Consider the following 20193-nt stretch of genomic DNA (forward strand, 5'->3'; position numbering starts at 1 on the left):
AAAAGCAGCTGGGCAGCGACTGAAGGATGAGTTGCATCTGCCCCAGCAAAGGGGGAACCTTTGCTTTCCAGCCAGGCTGGGCCATGCCCAAATCTGGCAGCATTTCCCCGGCTGGGGACTCATCTGAAATTCCCTGTGGAGTTTGGCTTTGTAGAAGGTGCCAGAATCAAAGTCCATCACCTTCAGCCTCCAGTGGCCAGGCTGAGGAAGAGCTTGTCATCCTTGATGTCATCCTGGCTGTCTCCAGCAGCAGCAGCAGCAGCAGCAGCAGCATCCCCACTCGGTACAGCTTCTCCAGGGGCTCCTGATCCTTCCCTGGGGGGAGACCAGGCTCTCAGGGCTCTGCCCAGGGCCCCAGCTGTCAGGGAACCAGCACAAGCAAAACCAGCTTGGATGGCGGCCACCAGTGCTGGGCAGAGCAGCTCAGCTCCAGCACAAGGGCTGCGTGTGCCCATCCCATGGCCCCGGTGCAGTGACACAGGCAGCACAAAAAGGTCTGGGTTCCTTTGCTTCTGATTGCCCCGGCATGTGTGGAGCTGCAACTTACCAGGGCCCTGGATCAAAGTGTGCCTGTGGCTCTCTCCCTTCTTCTATGGCAGAGGAATATCCTGCACCCAAGGATCACAGAACAGGTCTTCTAATGTGGGTCTCTCCAAGGAGTTCACGGATAAACACCACCTGATCAGATCTTTGCACTCTGGCAAGAGAAAGCAGAACCTGCCGGTCAGCCAGAGAAGGCTCCTGTCTGCTTTGCCCCACTATTCCCATGCCCAGGCCATTCTGGATGCACTCAGGGTTGGGCCTAAACTTTCCCATCAATTCCCTGTTTTGGAGGAGAGCAGGACCTGTGCCACCTCCTCAGCAGCTGCCAGAGCGGGATGCTCACAAGCCCACTGCTGGCTCCCAGCACTGGGATTCCCCCCGTGCCCAGAGAAGAGGATCCACCTTGAGAGAGCCCTTGTGGCAGCGGGAGCTGGCCCCAGCTGAGGTTCCGGCCCCTCCTGAACGGGTGCTCCCCGCAGACCATCTGGTGCAGCAGGATGCCCAGGGACCAGATCGTTGCTGCCTCGCCATGGTACCAGCCAAAGTCGTTCCATTCCGGGGGGCTGTAGGACAGTGTTCCTATGGAATACAGATGGAGTTCAGCAGGGGGATGCTGCTGCTCCCACAGCCTGGCCCCAGCATCCCTGGGCCTGCGGGGGCTGCATCAGCGGCACACAGGGTGACCACTGCCCTCTCGCCAGCACCTGGGACTTGTGCACAAACTTAGGCTTGGAAAAGAAGCCACTGGTGTCAGAAGAGGGCAGAGGAAGCCCTGGCTAAGCCTGACCATGACCTGCAAAGGAAAAACCCTCTCCATGCTGGGGAAAACATGCCCTTATCCTCCCTGCCTGCATTGCCCCAAAAATATTAGGAAGCCAAGGCAAACAGGGCAAGTGGATCAGTCCAAGCCCTTCCTCTTGCCTGCACACCAAACTGGCTGGGGCACAGGTTCCGCCCCCATCTCTGCTACCCCCACCCACGGGGGTTTTGGTCGGGCTGGCTGCCCCAGCCCAGCCCCAGTCCTGGGCAGAGTGGCTGGCAAAGGCTGCCAGCAGGGCTGGAAGATGGCTCCCCACCCAGCCCCGCTCTAAAGCAACTCAGCTGAAGACTCAGTCCCCTGACTGGCAGCAAAAGGGAGAATCCCCGCTGCCACAGCCAGCTTGGGCTGGGAGATGTTGGGCCATGAGATCCCGGGACCAGGAGTACACCCTTACGTGGGCTCACCTGCAAAGTGAGTGTAGGCTGTCTCTTGCAGGTAGGTGCCACAGCCAAAGTCGATCAGTTTGGCCTTCCCGGTGTGCAGGTCGAGCAGGATGTTCTCGGGCTTGATGTCGCGGTGCAGGACCCCGCAGCTGGTGCAGTGCCGCACGGCCTCCAGCACCTGGCGGAACAGCGCCCGCGCCTCCTCCTCGGGCAGGAACCGCCGTGCCCCAATGAAACGCTGCAGGTCCTGACACCGCTCTGGCCGCTCCAGCACCATCACGATGTGGTTGGGCAGCTCAAGCCACTCCAGCAGCTGCACCACACCAGGGAAGCCAGTGGACACCTTGGACAGCAGCACGACCTCCAGCGGGGCCCTGCTGCCGTCGGGCTGCGGGAGGAGCACGATGCCCTCAGTGGGGCCGATGCCGTGCCGGGGCTCGGGGAGCCCTCAGCCAGCCCGGGATGCTCTGCGCCCTGCGCTGGACCCACGCCCGCTCTCCCTCGAGGCGTCCTGGCGGCTTCCACCGTGCCGGGCCTCGGCTCATCCCCGCCCGGCAGCCCCGGCTGCTGCCGCTGGCCCCGCTCACTCACCAGCTCGCCCCAGTGCCGGACGCGGTTCCGTGGCACCCTTTTGATGGCCACCTGCAAGCCAAGGACAACAGCGGGCTCAGCTCGCCGCCCGCCCTGCCCAGCCCCATCCTCCTCCTCCTCCTCCTCCGCCCCCTCGTCCTGCGCCCACCGCCGGCCCCGCCGCTCACCGGGGCGCCGTCCGAGAGCCGCGTGGCTGCGAAGACGCTGCCGAATCCTCCGCGCCCCAGCAGCGAACCCACTCGGTACCGCTCCTGCAGGGCCTCCTGCGCCTTCCCTGCGGGCGGGACGCGGCTGTCAGAGCTCGGCCCGGGGCCAGCAACGGCCCCCGAGCGCCCCTCAGCCGCCCCGGGCCGGCCATGCCCGGGCGTTCGCTCTTTGGAACGCTGCACGGGAGGCTCGGGGCCGGCGGCCGCGCTGTCGAGCGGCGGAGCTCGGGCCGGGGAAGCCGCAGCGGAGGCGGCGGGAGCGGCCGCGCCGCCTGTGTCCTCCGCGGGCCCCAGGAGGAGCCGGGGCCGGGGCCGGGGCCGGGGCCGGGGCCGGGGCCGGGGCCGGTTCCGGGACTGGACCCTGCCTCGGGTCCGGGGCCGGGCTCGGGCCAGGCGGAGCCGAAGGGCGGCGATGCCGCCCCCGCACCAGGCACTGACCCCCGCCCAGCAGCGCCACCGCCAGTACGGCCAGAGCCGGGCGGAGGCGAGAGCGCGGCGGGACGGCCGGGGCCGGGCACGGGGCAGCCCCGCCCGGGGCCGGGGGCGGGCCGGGGACATGGCCCGGCCCGGCAGGGGAGAGGGAGGCGGGGAGAGGAGAGGGACGCCGGGCAAGGGACCCCGAGAGAAGGGTGCCCGACCGCGGGAAAGGGAGAGAAAGAAAAACTGAAGGAAAAACAGAAAGAGAAAGAAAAAGAGAAAGAGAAAGAAAGAAAGAGTGATCTAAAATATCTGTTTTGCTGCTGTCGCTGCTGCTGCCGTCGCTGCTGCTGCCGCCGCTGCTGCTGCCGCCGCTACTGCTGCCGCCGCTGCCGCCGCTGCAACTGAAGCACCGGGGCCGTTCGTCCCCGTGTCCGTTCCCCGCTCGCCCCACGAGCCCCACGTTCGAGCCCCGCGCGCCCCGGGCACAGCCCCTGAGTCTGTCCAAACACGGGAACTTTGCAGCGGTGAGCCCAGATGCAGAGCCCTGACTCCTGCACACTGGCACAGCAATCCCCTCGCTTGCTGCTCTGCATTGGCCTGGCTGAGGGTCAAACACTGTCGGGCCACCTTCCCTTGCTGTAGGATTCCTACCTGACCCCAGCACTGCACTTACATCTCCAGTGTTGCCTTCCAGTAAAACCAGGGGAAGGAAAACTCTGTGTGGCTCATGGTATTTACGAGTGTCTAAAAATCACTGAGTCACCGATCTTAGAGAGGTGCGGTGCATCTGGAATTCCTGGGATGGAGAAGTAGTGCAACATGGAAAAGGGGAGCATAGAAATAAATAGAGGAAAAGATCTTGGATTGTTTCTTTCATTTTCATTTCACTTCTGGAAAGCTGTTTCAGTTTTCCAGGAATCTTCTCCTGTCTCTCTTCCCAAGAATGTCTCATGGAGAACAAGGTCAAGCTTCTGTCACAAGATTTGCCACCAGGAAATTATGCCACTGGTGAAATTTTCATGATGACTGTTTGTGCTGGCTTAGGGCAAATTTTGGGAGGAACCTCAAAAAGGGGTCTGTTTTGCAGAGATAGCCAAAAACTCCACAACTTTGTGAAAGTTGTAAAGCCGGTATGTTTATTATTACAGCGCCGGATGCATGCAGAGATTACTCTCCTTAAAAGGCATGCGTACCTCTGGGAACTTCAGGTCCCTTTTTATCCTCCTCTCATATACATATCCATACAATTTCACAATAGGTTCATACATATTCCTTTTTACAAATTTCGCGTGACATTTGCCACTAGTTCTTCTTTATCAGAAACAATTCTTAGGTGAGGTTGACCTGCTTTCACAGCAGTCTCTCTGTGTCTCTTTATCACCCTCTCTCCCGTCCCTCCCCTTATCTCTGTCCTTCACTGAATCAGATTCCCTGAGCCTAGGCTTTGCAGTCAGGCTACATAGCTATGTTTTCTAACCACAGACTCAAGGATGTACATTTCACCTAAATCAAAATGGATTTCTACTCTGGAGAATTTCTACTCTGTCTCAGAAGCACTCCTCCCTCTGTCCCTCACACGCTGGCCCTGCCTGGCGTTCCTCATCCCTTTCCCCACCGCTCTCCTGCCCTTCCCCTCTGCTAGAAGGCGGACAAAGCTGCCTTGGACAGCAAAGTCGATTGCAGCCAGTGTGAGAGAACATGGAGGAGCTGGATGAGAGGATGCAGGAGTTGCAGAGCCAGATTTCAGGCCAGGAGCAGCACTGGAACAGTACCCAGCAGCAGTTCAGTGATGCAATTGAAGACAAGGTGAGGGGTACCTCGTCCCCACCACAAGGAACTGGCACCTTTGGGACTTGACAGCCTGAGGCAGAATCCCTCTGAGGATCCCCCTCCAGGCTTTTCCCTGGAGAGCTCCATGTCACATCCTGGAGCAGCTGGCTGAGGCTGTGCCCCTGTTCACAGCTGGATCGCCTGGAGCTGAAGACTTTCCGTAAACACCTGGAGAACTCCTGGAAAAAGAACATGGAGGAACTCGAGGATAGGCTGTTGCGTGAAAATGCTGCTGGGATTAAGAAGTGAGTGCAATGGAGATTCTGATGGCTTTGGGGACAGTGATGGCAACTGCTCCTGCCAGGCAGGGCTGTCACACACCCTGCCCTGAGCTGGGTCATGTCCTGCCCTCCTGGCCGTGCACACGGGGGAGCTTTGGTGCCAGAGAGGGGCTGAAAGCGCTGCAGGGGCTGCTTGGGATGGTGGCACGGGTGCCTGTGCCCTTCACCTGGCATCAGCCAGCACCTTGGGGATGGGGAGAAACAGGCTCAAGAGCCCACGGTTCACCCTGCAATGGCCGTGCCCCTGTGCAGTGAGCTGCCCAGCAGCTGGCTGCTGCAGGGAGCTGCTGCCTGTGTGCTGCAGGGCTGTGGCCCCAGGAGCTCAGCCAGCCCTCTTCCCTCCCCCTCCTTAGGCAGCTGCCAGTCCCTTTCTCGTGCCTGTCCTGTGACCGCATGCTCAGCGTGCAGGTTCCTGGCCAGTGAGTAGCACCAGTGCCTCGGGGGCAGCGGGGCTGGCATGGGGGGAGATGGGTGCCAGCAGTGACCCGCTGTGCTGGCACAGGGGGACAGTGTCTGCTTGGGAGGGGCTGATGTGGGGAGCCCCCTCGGCAGCCCTGCCCATCAGCAGGGGCTGTGGGGGCTCATCCCAAGGGCTACAGGCAGCGGGATGCCATGGGCTACAATCCCATGGCTTTGGGGGGGCTGCCTCCAACAGGAACAGGTTCTTTGTCCCCTGTCACACACCTGTGACTCCTGCCCTCCCCAGGTACCCCGAGACACTCCCGTATTTGCAGCCCATGGCCCCCAGCAAGGAGCCACCGCCCAGCCAAAGGTGAGGGCCCTGAGGACACATCCCCAGCGCCTGGGGTGCAGAGCAGCCCTGACACAGCAAGGAGGGCTCTGCACCTGGGCTGGGGCAGAGCAGCCTGGGGGGACGGGGCAGGGCAGGGGAGCAGAGGGCAGCTGTGGAGGGCCAGTGCTTGCCCCAGGGCTGGGGGCTTTTGCATTCCTTGCCTTGCACTGCCCTGTCTGGCCCATCTCTCTGTCCCAAGGCTGCTGAAAGCACATCTGATGAGCTGCATCTGTTTGCAGTCTGAGCTCAGGCTTGGAGGGCTGTTGGGGAAGATGAAACAGGAAAGCCTTATAAATATGATTGCCTGGCAAAAGATTTTGAGAATATGGAAACTATAAGCGAGATTGAAATGAAAGCAAGCTTCGAGATCCCTTAGTTACTGAACAACGGGAAAACAAGGGTGTGGCCGGCTGAAGGTGAAACAAGACCCTCTGCTTGCAGGCAGGTCCAAGGGTCCGAGCAGACCCTGTCAGCTTGGCAGAAAGGGTCCAAAGAGGAGTTTTTAGGGTTTAAAATGTAGCACAGTATGGTAATGTAGTGATTCTTATAGGCTGTATGGAAATGCTATAGGATTTGTATGTTGTACTAGATTGGTTAAGTGAGAATCAGAATATTCAGCACAGAAGATGATTTATTGTATTGTAACAGGAACTTGGCTCTTACTTTTCTATGCTCTTAGCTCTTACCTCTTAGCTCTTACCTCTTGTCTCTTAGCTCTTGCCTTTTATGCTCATACCCCTTTTACTCTCTTATGCTTTTACTCTCTTACCCTCTCGTCCTCTCTACCCCTCTCTTCTCTCAGGCCTGTTCTGAGCTGCAGCTGGCAGCTCCAAGCAGGGCCCTGCACCCACGCCCTTTGCAATAAACCGTCCACGACCTGGCTTCAGAGATCTCTCGTCTCCATTCGTCCCGACCGTGCTATCCCCGTCAATCCTACAGACGGGGATTGGGTGCCTCCTGTGAAAGGAGTTCCCAAAACCAATCCCTGCAGCTGGGACAGCCCAGCTCCTGCCAGTTGGTGTCCTGTGCACAGGGACCTGCCTGGTGCCATGGCCAGCACACGTGGCCATGGGGACAGAGCCAGCAGATGCAGCCTGGTGGGATGGGCTTGGGGCTCCTGCAGCAGGTGGACAGGAGCTGGCAGGGACATGCCCCTGCAGGCAGCACTGCCAGTGCCCTCCCTGGCACAGCAGGGTGATGCCCTGCATGCCACAGGGCTGGGCACTGAGTGTCCTCTGCCCCATCCCACAGGAGGCCGCTGGTCCGTGCCAGTGTCCCCGTGTGCCGCAGACCTCTGGGGACCATCAGAGCAGCAGCTCCACCATGCAGAACATCAAGGCTTCCCCACATACAAGTGCACAGCTGCAGCGTCTCCTGGTAGACAACAAGGTAGGTGTGATGAAGGTGGGGACACAGAATGGTGACTGAGGCTTGATGGCATTGCTGACTATCCAGGGGGAATCTGTGCCTTCAGTCTCCAGGGAGACCCGAGTTGGATTATTGGGGTGTGCTGGATTGGGCCCTGCATTGCAGCCAGCTGCCCTCTCCTCCTCAGCCCAGTGTGACCCTGCTGCACGGTGATGGACACATCTCGAGGGGCCGTAATGACCAGCATCGTACGGTGATCAGGACGCAGGATGTGTCAGGTATGGCCCTGTCAGGGCAAGGGGGCCAATGATGACAGGGGCTGATTATCTGCAGGGTGCCAGCTGGGGGATGAGCAGGGCTCTGTGTACAGAGCTGGGTAATGTGGCGTGGGTATTTTGTGTCTGGGGTAAGAAGGAAGGGGCAGAATGGAGCAGGAGGACTGGCACATGGGGCAACTGAGCTTGGAGCTGGAGTAACGTGGGAGAATGGCCATGCCCAGTGTGGGACAAGAGCTTGAGTCCTGGTGCGCTGGGGCCAGCACCTGTGGCGGCTCACCCTTGCCCTTCACGCCCAGGCCCTGCCGCCTCAGGAGAGCACGGCCAGGCACAGCTCCTCGACAGGTCTCATGGGCCCCAGGGCTTGAGCAGCCTCTGCAGCCCCGCCAGACATCAACAGCCCCCGGCCAGCTGGAAAGGACTCAGCGCCCAGTGCTCGACCTGGGACATCTTGTCCAAAGCGAGAAACGCCTGTGACAATTGTCATAAGAAACTTGACTTTTTACTTGTATATAGTTATTAAGTTAGTTGTAGATAGTTATTAGGTTAATAAAAACTGTTGAAATTATAGGCAGAGCCTTGTCTCACAGGCTGTCTCTCCCCGGGCTCCCTGGTGCTCCTTCAGCTCCTTCCCCCCTGCTGTGGCTCTGCCCCCGGGCTGAGCAGATCGAGCCCCGGGCTGGGCCCTGAGGCCGCTGCTGCTGCCGCGGCGCCTGCGGGGCAGCCCTGAGGCTCCGGGCCGGCTGTGGGAGCAGGAGCGGCGCTGCAGAGCCGCGGCCCTCACGGGCTGCGAAGGCACGGGCAGATGGCCGTGGGGCCCGGCTGGCACTGCCGGCACTGCTGCTCTCGGCTGCCGCCTGCAATCCTTACAGGCAGCCCTTAGGCCAGCTCAGGAGCCGCTCGGAGCCGTGCCCGAGGGCTGGCCCCGACCCCCGGCCCCCAAGGGCACTTGTCCCTTCATCTCTGCACTGCCACATTCCAAGCTCATTTGTCAGCTTCCTCCTGCCCTTCCTTCCTGCGGGGCAGCGTTAGGGGCTGGCCCAGCGGCTTTCCTCCCGCACGGCTGCAGCCCCTTGCCCACAGCTCCCTGGCGGGAGCCAGAGCTGCTTTGCAGCCGGGCACCCCCGCCGTGTCCCGCAGCCCGGGCCGGCTCCTGCCCGCTGCCGGCGAGGCCCCGCGGCTGGGCCCGGCCATCCTGGGCCAGAGCAGCTCCCTGCCCGGGGGAACACAGGGGGACACGGGGGGATGTGAAATACAAAGCTGTGTGTCGTGTCAGGTACACACAGGCAATGTGTGTATTTGTGATTGCGACATGTGTGGAGACCGACAATGGGACAGTTGTGAATTCTAATAATAACTGAGGAAAGTAAAGCATGGAAGAAGTCCTTTGAACCCATCTTTTGTTTGCAATTAACCTTGGCTGATTTAGGAGCATTAGCATTAAAGCATTAAAAATGTTGCTTTTTGCTTGTAGTTAATCCTTAAAGAGTTCTGCAATAATAACCTTTTGAAGTATAATTTTAGAACATTGCTCGTATCCTTGAAACTATAGCTTTGGAATATATATAAAGGAAACATGCTTATCTCATGCCTTAATAAAGCAGAGAAAAAAGCTTGAGAAAGGAAGATGAACATCACCTCAAGGATTTATGGTTTCAACCAAGGGAAGCTGGACACCACTGTTGTTAGATTTATAGTCTTTGCAATTAAAAGGAGGACCCACATCTGGAGAGCTGGACCTCACCAGATGGGATTCGTCTTTCTTCTTTTGGAAACCGGACCACCACCATCTGGGAATACTCCTTTTGGGATACATCCTGAGAAAAGCTAAATCACAATAGTACATAGAATTGTGATCTAAAAATTGGGAATAGAAACTGCTGATGAGTAAGAATTGGAATAGAAACTGCTGAGAAAGCTGATCAGTACCCCTATAAATACCTGTAAGACTCAACTATGGGTGTGCAGTTGGAGGGAAAACTTCCCCGACTGTAGACAGTGCTGTATTGCTCATACTTTACCATATTAATTAATAAATTGATTGCTGCTTGAACATTGGCCTAGTCAAGCTTCTTATTTATACCATCCATAACTGTAAAAGGAAAACTTCCTGCTGAACTGAACAAGACTAGACAGAAATCAAGGCAGAGCCATGGTTCGTCAGGACTTGCTGCATCCTAATGAGCCCCGTGGTGCATTAGGAGCTGAGCCCTTGAACCTCAGGGCCTGAGAAGAGATTGCACAAACCTTTCCAGGAGTCAAAGTCAGAAGAAAACCCCAAAGTGTCTCAAAGCATGAATGGGTCCAACTGAGGTCCATCCCAACACAGGCTCCTCATGGACTCCTTGGAGGTGACAATTGGAGGCCAGGATGGACCAAAAACTTCTCAGAGTCTCAGTGTGGAAAGGAAATTCCAAACTACCTTAAAAAATCTGAGTATCTCCAAGCATTACTGAGCCCCACTGAGTGTCAGTACAAAGCTCTCCAGGGACTCATTAAAGCAGATAATTGGAGCCATGATTGCACAAACCTCTCACAAAGTCTGTATCAAAAGGGAAACACCAAGTACCTTCAAATAACTGAAGTAACCTGTAGTATTAATGAGCCCCACTGAGTGTTGTTACTGACAAAGCCTCTCCAGGGACTAATTACAGCAGATAATTGGAGGCCATGATTGCAGAGACCTCTCAGAGACTCCAAGGCAAAAGCCAAACCCAAAGTCCTTTGAAAAACCTGCAGTCCCTGCAGGGAGCATGAAGGAGCCCCCAGGGCCATTGCTGAGCAAGGCTCCCCAGGGACTCCTTGCAGCAGATCCTTGAGGCCACTGGGATGTGGGCTAGGGGGGGATGCTGAGGGCAGCACAAGGGGCTGACAGTGCCCAGCCTGGCTGGGGCTGTGCCAGGAGGCCCCAGGGCCTCAGCACAAGGTGTCTCCTCCCAGCCCTTGCTGGCACAGACCCTGCTGTGCCCCAGGGCACCAAGATTTGGCTTCTCTTTGTCCCCACCTGTCATCACTGCCTGCAGTTCTCTGCTCTGCTTGGGGCCTGGGGACACTTGCTCAGTTGTGTCCCTCACTGGGACCCATTACAAGTCCAAGAAAGTTTGGAGTTGGATTCTGCCTTGGAGTTCTGGAGAGGTTTCTTCAGCTCCCTCTCAGGGACTGATGTTCAGGGCCTGAGCACAAAGGCCCAGAGGCTGATTAAAGTCCTTGTGCTGTGTCTGTGCTGCTGAGCTGGGCTGGGCCCCTGGCAGAGAGGCAGCTCCTGGTCACCAAGAAGAGCTTCAAAAGCACATTTCTCTGGATGAGCAGCTCTTGTGCCAGCCCAGCAGGGCTGGGACACTGCCTGCAGCCAGCCCGGGCACAGCACAGAGGCACAGAGAGCTTCAATCAGTCAGGGCTGGGAAGGGGCTGAGAAGTGCCTGGGGCACAATCACTGCCAGCCCTTGGCACAGGAACCTCTGGCTGCAGGACAATGCAGCTGCAGCTCCTGGAGCCATCTCCTGCAGCTGGAACATCCCAATGCCTGCAGAGCCTGTGAGTACAAGTCTGGGTATTTCTGGTGCAGGGGAGATGAAATACTCATGAAGTTCTGACATGCTGAGGGGTTCTGATCAGTCATAGACTATTTCCAAGACAAGGATTTTAAAAGAAAAGAGGATATTCCTAAGACTTTGTATTCAGTTTCCTACTATTGGACCATGGCAGCAAGGAGTTGATAAATATTAAAGGTTGATTAGGAATTATTATTATGTATGCTGACAAGAGCTTGACACATCCAAACTGTTGCTTTTAGTGACCAGTAGGTTCACAGGAGATCCCTAATGTGCTTTCAGCCACTCTGCCCATGGACAGCACCAGCATCACCTTTGCTGGAGCCATCAGGCTCAGTCTGAGCTGTCCTTTCTCCAAGCTGCAAACAGAACCTGCCCCCAGCCAGTGCCCTGCAAACAGGCAGGGTTCTGTGGGGCCAAGGAGAGTGCACAGAGATTTGGGGTCTGTGGGTGCTGGCAGGGAGAGATCAGGCACAGGGAAATACCTGCAGGAGGAAAATCTGCAGGAAGCAGAGAGGAGATAAGGCAATGAGAGAAAACAAAGCCCAGCAATGCTGTGGCAGGGAGAGTTTAGAGATGCCCACAGGAGCCCCTCCAGTGCAGCCCCTCCCTCTGAACAAGCCCCCTCCCTCCTGTGCCCCAGCCAAGCCTCTGCCCTCAGGGCTGGGGCTCCAAGGCGTGCAGCCCCTCCTGTGCAGGCAGAGCTGCAGCAGAGCCGTGGGGCAGCTCTGCAGCCCCGGGCCCAGTTCCCTCTGCAGAGCACAGGGCTGGGAGCAGCTGCCCGGCCCTGGGGGCTCTGGCAGGGGCACAGCTGGCTCAGGGTGACGCTGTCCCCAGTGCCCGGCTCTGGGCAATGCTGTCAGGGCAGCCAGGGAAGGAGCTGCATCTCCCACAATCCAATGCCATCAGAAGGACACTTGGAAGTCTCCCTGAGATTTCAGTCCAAGCTGCGAGCTTCAATCCAGGGTGCAAACCTGTCCTAGAGCATCTCTGAGTTATGAGATTGATGGGGAAAGGCAGAGGTGTTGTGACACTGAAAATGCTGCTGGGTTGTTGAAATGAACAACGTGAGTCCTTGGCTACAAATGTGGAGCTGGGCTGTGGTGGAAACATCTGCTCTCAGCAGTACCTGGGGGAATTTTAAAGGGAAACATGGAGAGGTGATCACCCTCCAACTGGCAAAGGTTAAACCCCAGCGAAGTTCTGAACAGGTCAGAATGACAGGCAATGTCCACTAGCTCTCCACTTATCACTTTGCCTCTCAGAACATGCTCTGTATTCCCTAAGGGCAGTAGAAATGGTGAGGGTTTCTGATATTCAAGAACACCAGCAGAGGTATGGGGAAGCTTTAAAGTAAACACCAGAATTCTTAAAAACAGAAGTGTATCTATGTGTGTTCCATGGTAGGTGTATGGGAAAAGGCTTTGATTTTGGTTACAGGTATCTCCTCTAACTCTTCACTGTCCTTTCTCCATGAACAGGTGCCCATGTGCAGCCCCAGCAAATGTCCAACAGCAGCTGCATCAGGCACTTCCTCCTGCTGGCATTGGCAGACACGCGGCAGCTGCAGCTCCTGCACTTCTGCCTCTTGCTGGGCATCTCCCTGGCTGCCCTCCTGGGCAACGGCCTCATCATCAGCGCCGTAGCCTGCGTCCACCACCTGCACACGCCCATGTTCTTCTTCCTGCTCAACCTGGCCCTCGCTGACCTGGGCTCCATCTGCACCACTGTCCCCAAAGCCATGCACAATTCCCTCTGGGACACCAGCAACATCTCCTACACTGCATGTGCTTCTCAGCTCTTTTTCTTCCTGTTCTTCATCTCAGCAGAATTTTCCCTCCTGACCATCATGTGCTACGACCGCTACGTGTCCATCTGCAAACCCCTGCACTACGGGACCCTCCTGGGCAGCAGAGCTTGTGCCCACATGGCAGCAGCTGCCTGGGCCAGTGCCTTTCTCAATGCTCTCATGCACACGGCCAATACATTTTCCCTGCCCCTGTGCCATGGCAATGCCCTGGGCCAGTTCTTCTGTGAAATCCCACAGATCCTCAAACTCTCCTGCTCCAAATCCTATCTCAGGGAAATCAGGCTTATGGCTGTAAGTGTGTGTTTAGCACTCGGATGTTTTGTGTTCATTGTTTTCTCCTATGTGCAGATCTTCAGGGCTGTGCTGAGGATCCCCTCTAAGCAGGGACGGCACAAAGCCTTTTCCACCTGCCTCCCTCACTTGGCCGTGGTCTCTCTGTTCATCAGCACTGCTGTATTTGCTCACCTGAAGCCCCCCTCCATGTCCTCCCCATCCCTGGATCTGGCCCTGTCAGTTCTGTACTCAGTGGTGCCTCCAGCCCTGAACCCCCTCATCTACAGCCTGAGGAACCAGGAGCTCAAGGCTGCAGTGAGGAGACTGATGACTTGATGGTTTCAGAAACATTAAACTGCTGGCCAATTTCTACAAATCACTTGTAATAAAAGTCATCTTTAATACTTCTTATTGGTTTCCCAGTGGAGGTTTTTTTTCTTTGATTTAGTTTTTTCAATATTGTCCACAAATAAAGGTCATTGTTTGTGCCATTTCTTGTTTTGATTCACTCCCCATTCCCTTGGCCACAGACTGTGTCAGTGAGGGGCTGCACTCTTGGTGGGTTTAAAGGAACTAAAGGATCTCCCAGCAGAGTTTTCTGCAGAGATGCCCTTTTGTTGCCTTCTCTGGAGCTGCAGCAGCACTGTCTGTGTGCAGAGCTGGGGCAGATCAGTGCTGGCCCAGCAGCTGTGCCCAGCAGCAGTAGCAGCAGCACTTGGTGTTGCCAGTGCTGCTGGCGTGGCCCTGCCCCGCTGCCCTGGTGGCCCTGGTGTTGCTGCAGGGCCTGAGTGCTCTCGGGGCCGGGCACAGCCCTGGGGGTGGCAGTGCCGGGGCTGCAGCAGGGACAGGCCATGGGCACTGCTGGGGCAGCGCTGACGCCTCAGGCCAGGCCCTGGGGGCTCCAGGCTCCTTTCCCAAGCTCTCTCAAGAACATGGCCAGGCCAAGGCTCAGCACAGAAACCCCCGTCAGCAGCCCCAGGCTGGCCGTGGGCAGGCTGGGGGCAAACAGCATGGCTGGGGCTCTGCAAGGGCCCTGGGCCAGACGGGAAGGAGCAGCAGAGCAGGGGCTGATCCATGCCCAGTGCGCTGCACAGCCCAGGGCAGCGTCCCAGAGCGTCCTCATGCAGCTGCCAACAACATCCCCCCTCTGCAGCCCTGGCCTCTCCCCCAGCTCACACAGGTGCCCCATCCTTGCAGGCACAGGCACGGCAGCACTGCCTCAGCAGCCCCTGTTTGCATTGCACACAGCAGGGCCAGCACCCCCATGCTGTTGCTGTGGGGACATGAACCTGAGGGAGCACAAATGCCATCAGCCCCTGGGGCCAGCAAGGCCTGCGGGACACCAGGGAAACCACTCAGCTTTGTCCTGGCCTCTGCAGTCAGCCGGAAAGTTTGTTCCCATCAGCTGGGAGTTTCCTGTGCCACTGCAGACGCTGTTGCTCAGAGCCAGGGCTGCCTGGCAGCAACCCCCAAACTGCCCTGACCATTTCCTTTGTGCCACCTTTGCTTTCTTTTCTCTTCCTGATAAGAATTTCTTCCTATTGACCACCCCAGGGGGGCTAGAACTGGACACCGCAGTGCTGCCCAACCAGTGCCCAGCACAGGGGAAGTATCCCTTCCCTGCTCTTGCTGGCCACATCATTCCTGATCCATAGAAGTGCCAGGATTTGGATGAGGGAAATGGTGAGGAGGGCATGGGGACAAAGTGTTTTTGATTGTCAGCCATGAAGGGTCTTCTTCTTCATATCTATTCAAACTCAATTAGAAGGTGCTGAGAATGAGTATCAACTGAGGATAGCTGATATCCTTCTATAAACAGGAAAAGGAAACAGGACAAAACAATTCTCTCGCATTGTTTTCGATATAGTACATTCACTTTGAATAGAGTTCTCAAATCAGTCTAAATACCACAGAAGAATTGAAAATTTGAATTATTCCCTGGGTCTTTTCTTGTTTGGACATTTTGAGCAAATGTTTATGAGCCTTTCTCACTGAATTCATGAACTGAAGAGCTCAAGAAAGAAGAGGCCTCTGGAGTAGTAAAACTCATCAGCAAACTCCAAGTGGCTGAGGATCCATCCCCATGAGAGCTGCAATGAACAGAAATGGGCACAGCTTTGTGGCTGCCCCAGCTTTGGCATGGGCCCTGGGCCTGGAGCAGGAGCAGCTCTTGAGGGTCCCAAGGCTGGGGCTCTTGTGCTGCCCTGGGCAGATGGGATGGCAGCAGGGGCTGCAGAGCTCTCAGCACCTCAGGCTGAGAGGAGCAGGGCAGCCCGGGAGCCTCCTTTGGCCTTGGCCAAGCACCTTCCCCCATGGCTGGGGCTGAGTCCTGTGGCAGCTGCAGCTGCTGCTGTGCCCTTGGCAGGGGCTGAGGCCATGGGGCCAGTGCCCAGAGCAGCCTGGCCTGAGCAGAGCTGTGGGGCCAGAGCCGGCTGGGCCGGGCTGGGCTCAGAGAGGCCCTTGGTGCTGCCCAGAGCTCAGGGCAGCTGGCAGAGCTTGCAGGGAGCTGGGCTGGGCTCCGAGAGCCTGGCCCAGAAACCATCAGTGTCCATCTCAGCCTGGCTGAGCGTGCAGGGGCAGGACTCAGGCCAGGCCTTGTGGGGCAGGGCCAGCGCCTGTGCAAGGCATTGCAAACAGGCAAGTGGCCCAGAGAGGAGGCTGCTCTGTGCCCTTGGTGGCATGGACAGAGCAGGGAGGGGGCCCAGGACATTTGTCAGCGCCAACCTCTGTGCCCATGTTTTGGCAGCCCTGGCTGCTGAGCCCAGCTTTGGCCTGGGCTGAGTTTGGCTGTGGCCCAGCTCCATCCTCCTGCAGGGCTCAGGGCCTGTTCCCGGCCATGGCCAGCCCTGGCTGCCTCTCTGCTGGCCCAGAGGCTGGCAGAGCCCGGGGCAGGGCTGTCTGTGCAGCCCCACAGGTGCCACGGGCTCTGCAGGAGCTGGCAGAGGCTGCCCAGCAGGGAGGCCATGGGGCACAGAGCCCCAAGGCTGCTGTGGGCACCACGGCACCGGGGCCGTTCCCAGCCGCAATGCTCCTGGCCTGGGCTGGGCCTGCACAGGGGCTGGGCCACCATGGCTGGGCCAGCACAGGGCCACAAAGGGGCCACGCAGCGCTGCCGGGGCTGACAGCAAGGCCAGGCACACACAAGCAATTGCTGAGCATGGCCTGCGCTGGCCAGGCCTGACTGTGCCAAAGGCAGAGCTCAGCTGCCCTTGGGGGCTGCAGCAACACTCCAGAGCCCAAAGAGCCTCCATGGCTGGGATGGAGACCAAGGCTGCAGGAGGGAAATGCAGGGCTGCTGCGGGATGGGGAGGCCATTGAATTCCAGCACACACCTCAGCTCTCTGATGATCCCAGCACCATGCTGGGCCCTGTTTCAGACTGGAGCAGAGCAGATGTTGATGGGACAGGAGCCCTGCGGGGCTGTCAGGGACCTGCATCTTGCAAGGTGCTCTGCTCTCCCTCAGGTGCTCTCAGAGAGATCCAATCCCAGCTGGGCACCTCAGGGCACAAGTGGCACTGCCTGTTCATGGGCACACAGCTGATGTCTGCCTGGAAAGGGGCAGAGGTTTTAATACTTGTTGGTTTTATAATACAAGCAAATCTTTATTATCTGGGTCACTTGAGTACTTTTAAGAAATGGCAAACTTTTCCCAGCAGGATCAGGAATTTCCTGGATCTACTGGATTCTTCTACTGATGGCAGGAGAAGAAATACTCATCTTCCCCTCTACCTTTGCCACTGACATTCACTCTAATATTTAATGACCCCACTTCCTTCAGGTGTTTCCAGCTCCCCTGTTCAAATGTGCATGTCTAAGAACATCTCTTTATTTAGAGCAACTGTATCTATGTCCCTTCCATCACTCCCAGATTTTCTCATCCAGATGCTCTCTAGTCATTCAAGTGCCGATCAAATGACTGGTTTCATGCTTTGAACTTCAGCTAGTTGCCAATCTTTCTGAAGTTCAAATATATACCACATTAGTGGTATATATTTGAGCTTCACATATTACATAGACAACTCCACATTACATGTAAACATCCTAATTGTGTTTATATGTATCACTAAATTACCTTTGCCTATGTCTCTGTCTAAAACTGTTCCTGTAAGAAATCCCTTGGGGATGGTGGACATGTCAGAAGCTGCTGGGACATCACAGAGAGCAGCTGAGAGAAGAGCTGTGATGGTTATTAAACTGTTCAAATGTTCATCTTCTATTTGTTGGCAAGAAACCTTTCTGTGCCTCTGAGTGTCACCAGGTCCTGAGCCCAAAGGACACAAACCTGATGAGTTGTGGTTCCCACTGCAGGGGCTGCACTTGGACCTCAGCTCTGCACAGGAGAGCTCTTCATCCCCTTTCTCTCTTTTCCTCCCTCTGGGCATGGAGGGAGCTCCTGACTTCAGCCTGTGACTCGTGTGTGCAAAGAGCAAATCTGGGCAGAATCGGGGCAGGGAGGGTTTGGGGGGACCTTGGGAGCTGTGCTGGGCACAGAAGGTGTTTTCCATTGCTCTGAGACTGTCTGCTGTGCAAAGTGGATTAAATATCCAGCAGAGGAATGACTTTGGCATTGGATGGAGCTGTGCCTTCCCTTGGCTTTGTTGGCTGACAAGAAATGAACATCCCTCTGTGTCTCGAGCAGCTCCTTCTGCAAGGAAAGCAGGTGGGAGTAGGAGCCAAGGAGCTGAAAGCTGCAGGTGCAGCCTGGGCTGGAGGGAGCTCAGATTTGCACAAGGCTGCTCTGAGTGCCAGGGCTTGGATGGGGGAAATGGTGGGCTGGGGGTAGGGACAGAGTCTGATTTATTATCAGCCATGAAGGGTCTTGATTTTTATATCTGTTCAAACTGCATGAGGAGGTACTTGGATTCAGTGTCAATTGGAGATTGCACACATCAAGGTATTAACAGGGGGAAAAAACCTAAACAGGACTTAAAAAATCTTTTCTCACTGTCTTTTTAAATATATTGCATTCACTTTGGATAGACTACTGAGATCTGACTAATTAACCACAAAAGATTTGAAAATTAAAATCAAATGATTCCCAGAGGCTTAGCTTGTTCAGCTGTTCTGAATGTTCATGAGCCCAGGGACACTGAATTCCTGCACTGAAGAGCTGAAGGCTGAACAAGCCTCTGGAGCAGGGAAATTCAGCAGCAGCCTCCAAGTTGCTGAGGATGTCAGCAGCCCCCAGTGAGGCCATCCCTGCCCAGAGACCGTGGGGGAATGGGCAGACAAGGAGAGCGTCCCTGGGGCTGGGGCAGCACAACTCAGAGGCACCAGCGGCTCCAGCTGGGCAATGGAGTGTGGAATGTGGCTGGGAAAGCCCTGCCTGGGCTGGGCCAAGCAGGACATGCAAGCTCTGACCCCCATCCCCCAAACAACTCTCTCAAGGAGACATTTAAAAGGAATTTACAGTTGTTTGTGTCCTCTGAGTTGGATGTGCTGGAGAAATACCAAGAAGGGATTGTCAGGAGCTCAAAACAACCAAACAGTCATTTCTGGCAACTTTAGAATATCAGAGAAACTTTGGCAAAGGTTTAATACAACATTCAATCAACACAAAACACTTCTCAAAGCAGTTACTGGCCCATTCAACTTCACAAACTCATAGCTTGTTCAATTGTAAGTTAATCAAAATTTGCAAGGGGACAAAAATAGAAGAAGACACAGAAAGAGAGAAAAATGTGATATAGAGAAGCACACACACACAGCTACCAACTCCTGGATTCCAGCAATGTTCAGATGGAAATTCCAAGAGGATGCAGGGTCAAGATGTGTGCTTGCCTTGTGGTCAGCCTTCAATACCCCTTGGTCTCCCTGGGCCCTTCCCCCAGGTGGGGCTTGGGCTCATTTGGTCCCTCAGGACCTGGGCTGGGGCTGCAGAGGTGGCTGTGGAGCATTGCCTGTGCTGTGCCAGGGACTGGCAGCCACTGCTGGGCTGGGATAGAGGCTCTGGGGGGATTGGGGTTCCAGGGCAGGGCAGGGCTGGGATTCCAGGGCAGGGCAGGGCTGGACCTGCCCCCACCTCTCCCCCACACACAAAATATTTCCAGCCAACAATCTCCTCCAGGCTGTCACAACAGGGAATGCTGGCTGGGGAACGCCATTTCTGGCCATGGACACTTGGATGAGAAGGACAGTTCTTTTCCATAGGAAGGAAAGCACAGAGCTCCAGTGTTTGGAAGGCCGGTGAGAGCCTCACAAAGCCAAGGCCAGCCAGACTTGCCAGGAATGGCAGATTTTGTCTGGGAGCAGTCTTTGGATATAGTGAATTTGGAGGTGGAAACCCAATCTCGGCCATGGGAACCTGGAGAAGCAGGACAGTTCTTTCCTACAGAGAGGAAAACACGGAGCCTTCCCCAGTGCTTTGGGGACAGATGGGAGCTGACCCTTATGAAACCACTGCCAGCCAGTCTTGTCCTGGCAATATTCCTATGGGAACAATCCTTGGATATAAGGAAATTTGGAGGTGAAACTCCAGTTGTGGCCGTGCATGCCTGGAGGAGAAGGACAATTCTTTTCCATATGAAGGAAAGCACGGAGCCTCAGTGCTTCATTAGCAGATGAGAAGAGACCCTCAACATGCCAAGCTCAGCTGGACCAGTCAGGTGGCCCCTGGGAAGCCAAACCAGCCAGACCTGTTCTGTGTTCCCTTGCTTTTATGGGACCCAATATTTTCACAATGGCCCCAACAATTTCATGGCACCCCTCAATGTTATCATGGTCCCAACAATTCCACTAGGCCTTGCAGTGTCACAATGGTCTCCGTTGTTCCCCAGGCCCCACAGTGTCACAGGACTCCTCTGTTCCATGAGCCTGCTATGTCACAATGGACCTTTGGACCCTGGGGGTTTGTGGTGATCCAATGGTCTCCTTTGGCTCCACAGTGTCACAATGGACCACTGATGACACAAGGTCCTGAAGTGTCACCCTGGACCTTTGGTTCCATGCAGCCCTGCAGTGTCACAAAGGCCTCTTGGTTTCATGAGGCCCCACAGTATCACAATGGTCCTCTTGGATTTATGGGCACCCTCAGGGTCACAATGGTCTC

General features: G+C 56.2%; 2 protein-coding genes across 2 annotated transcripts in view; both read left to right on the top strand.

Annotated features, from left to right (window-relative positions):
* LOC143692686 (uncharacterized) overlaps positions 1–20193 on the top strand; it is a 513344-nt gene that overhangs the window by 100779 nt on the left and 392372 nt on the right. The window lies entirely within an intron of this gene.
* On the top strand, positions 12566–13480 carry LOC143692592 (olfactory receptor 14J1-like). Its single transcript, XM_077172843.1, has one exon. It carries the CDS (start codon positions 12566–12568, stop codon positions 13478–13480), a length of 915 nt encoding a protein of 304 aa, XP_077028958.1.

This window comes from Agelaius phoeniceus, assembly GCF_051311805.1.
Source record: "Agelaius phoeniceus isolate bAgePho1 chromosome W unlocalized genomic scaffold, bAgePho1.hap1 SUPER_W_unloc_2, whole genome shotgun sequence".
NCBI classification, from domain to species: Eukaryota; Metazoa; Chordata; class Aves; order Passeriformes; family Icteridae; genus Agelaius; species Agelaius phoeniceus.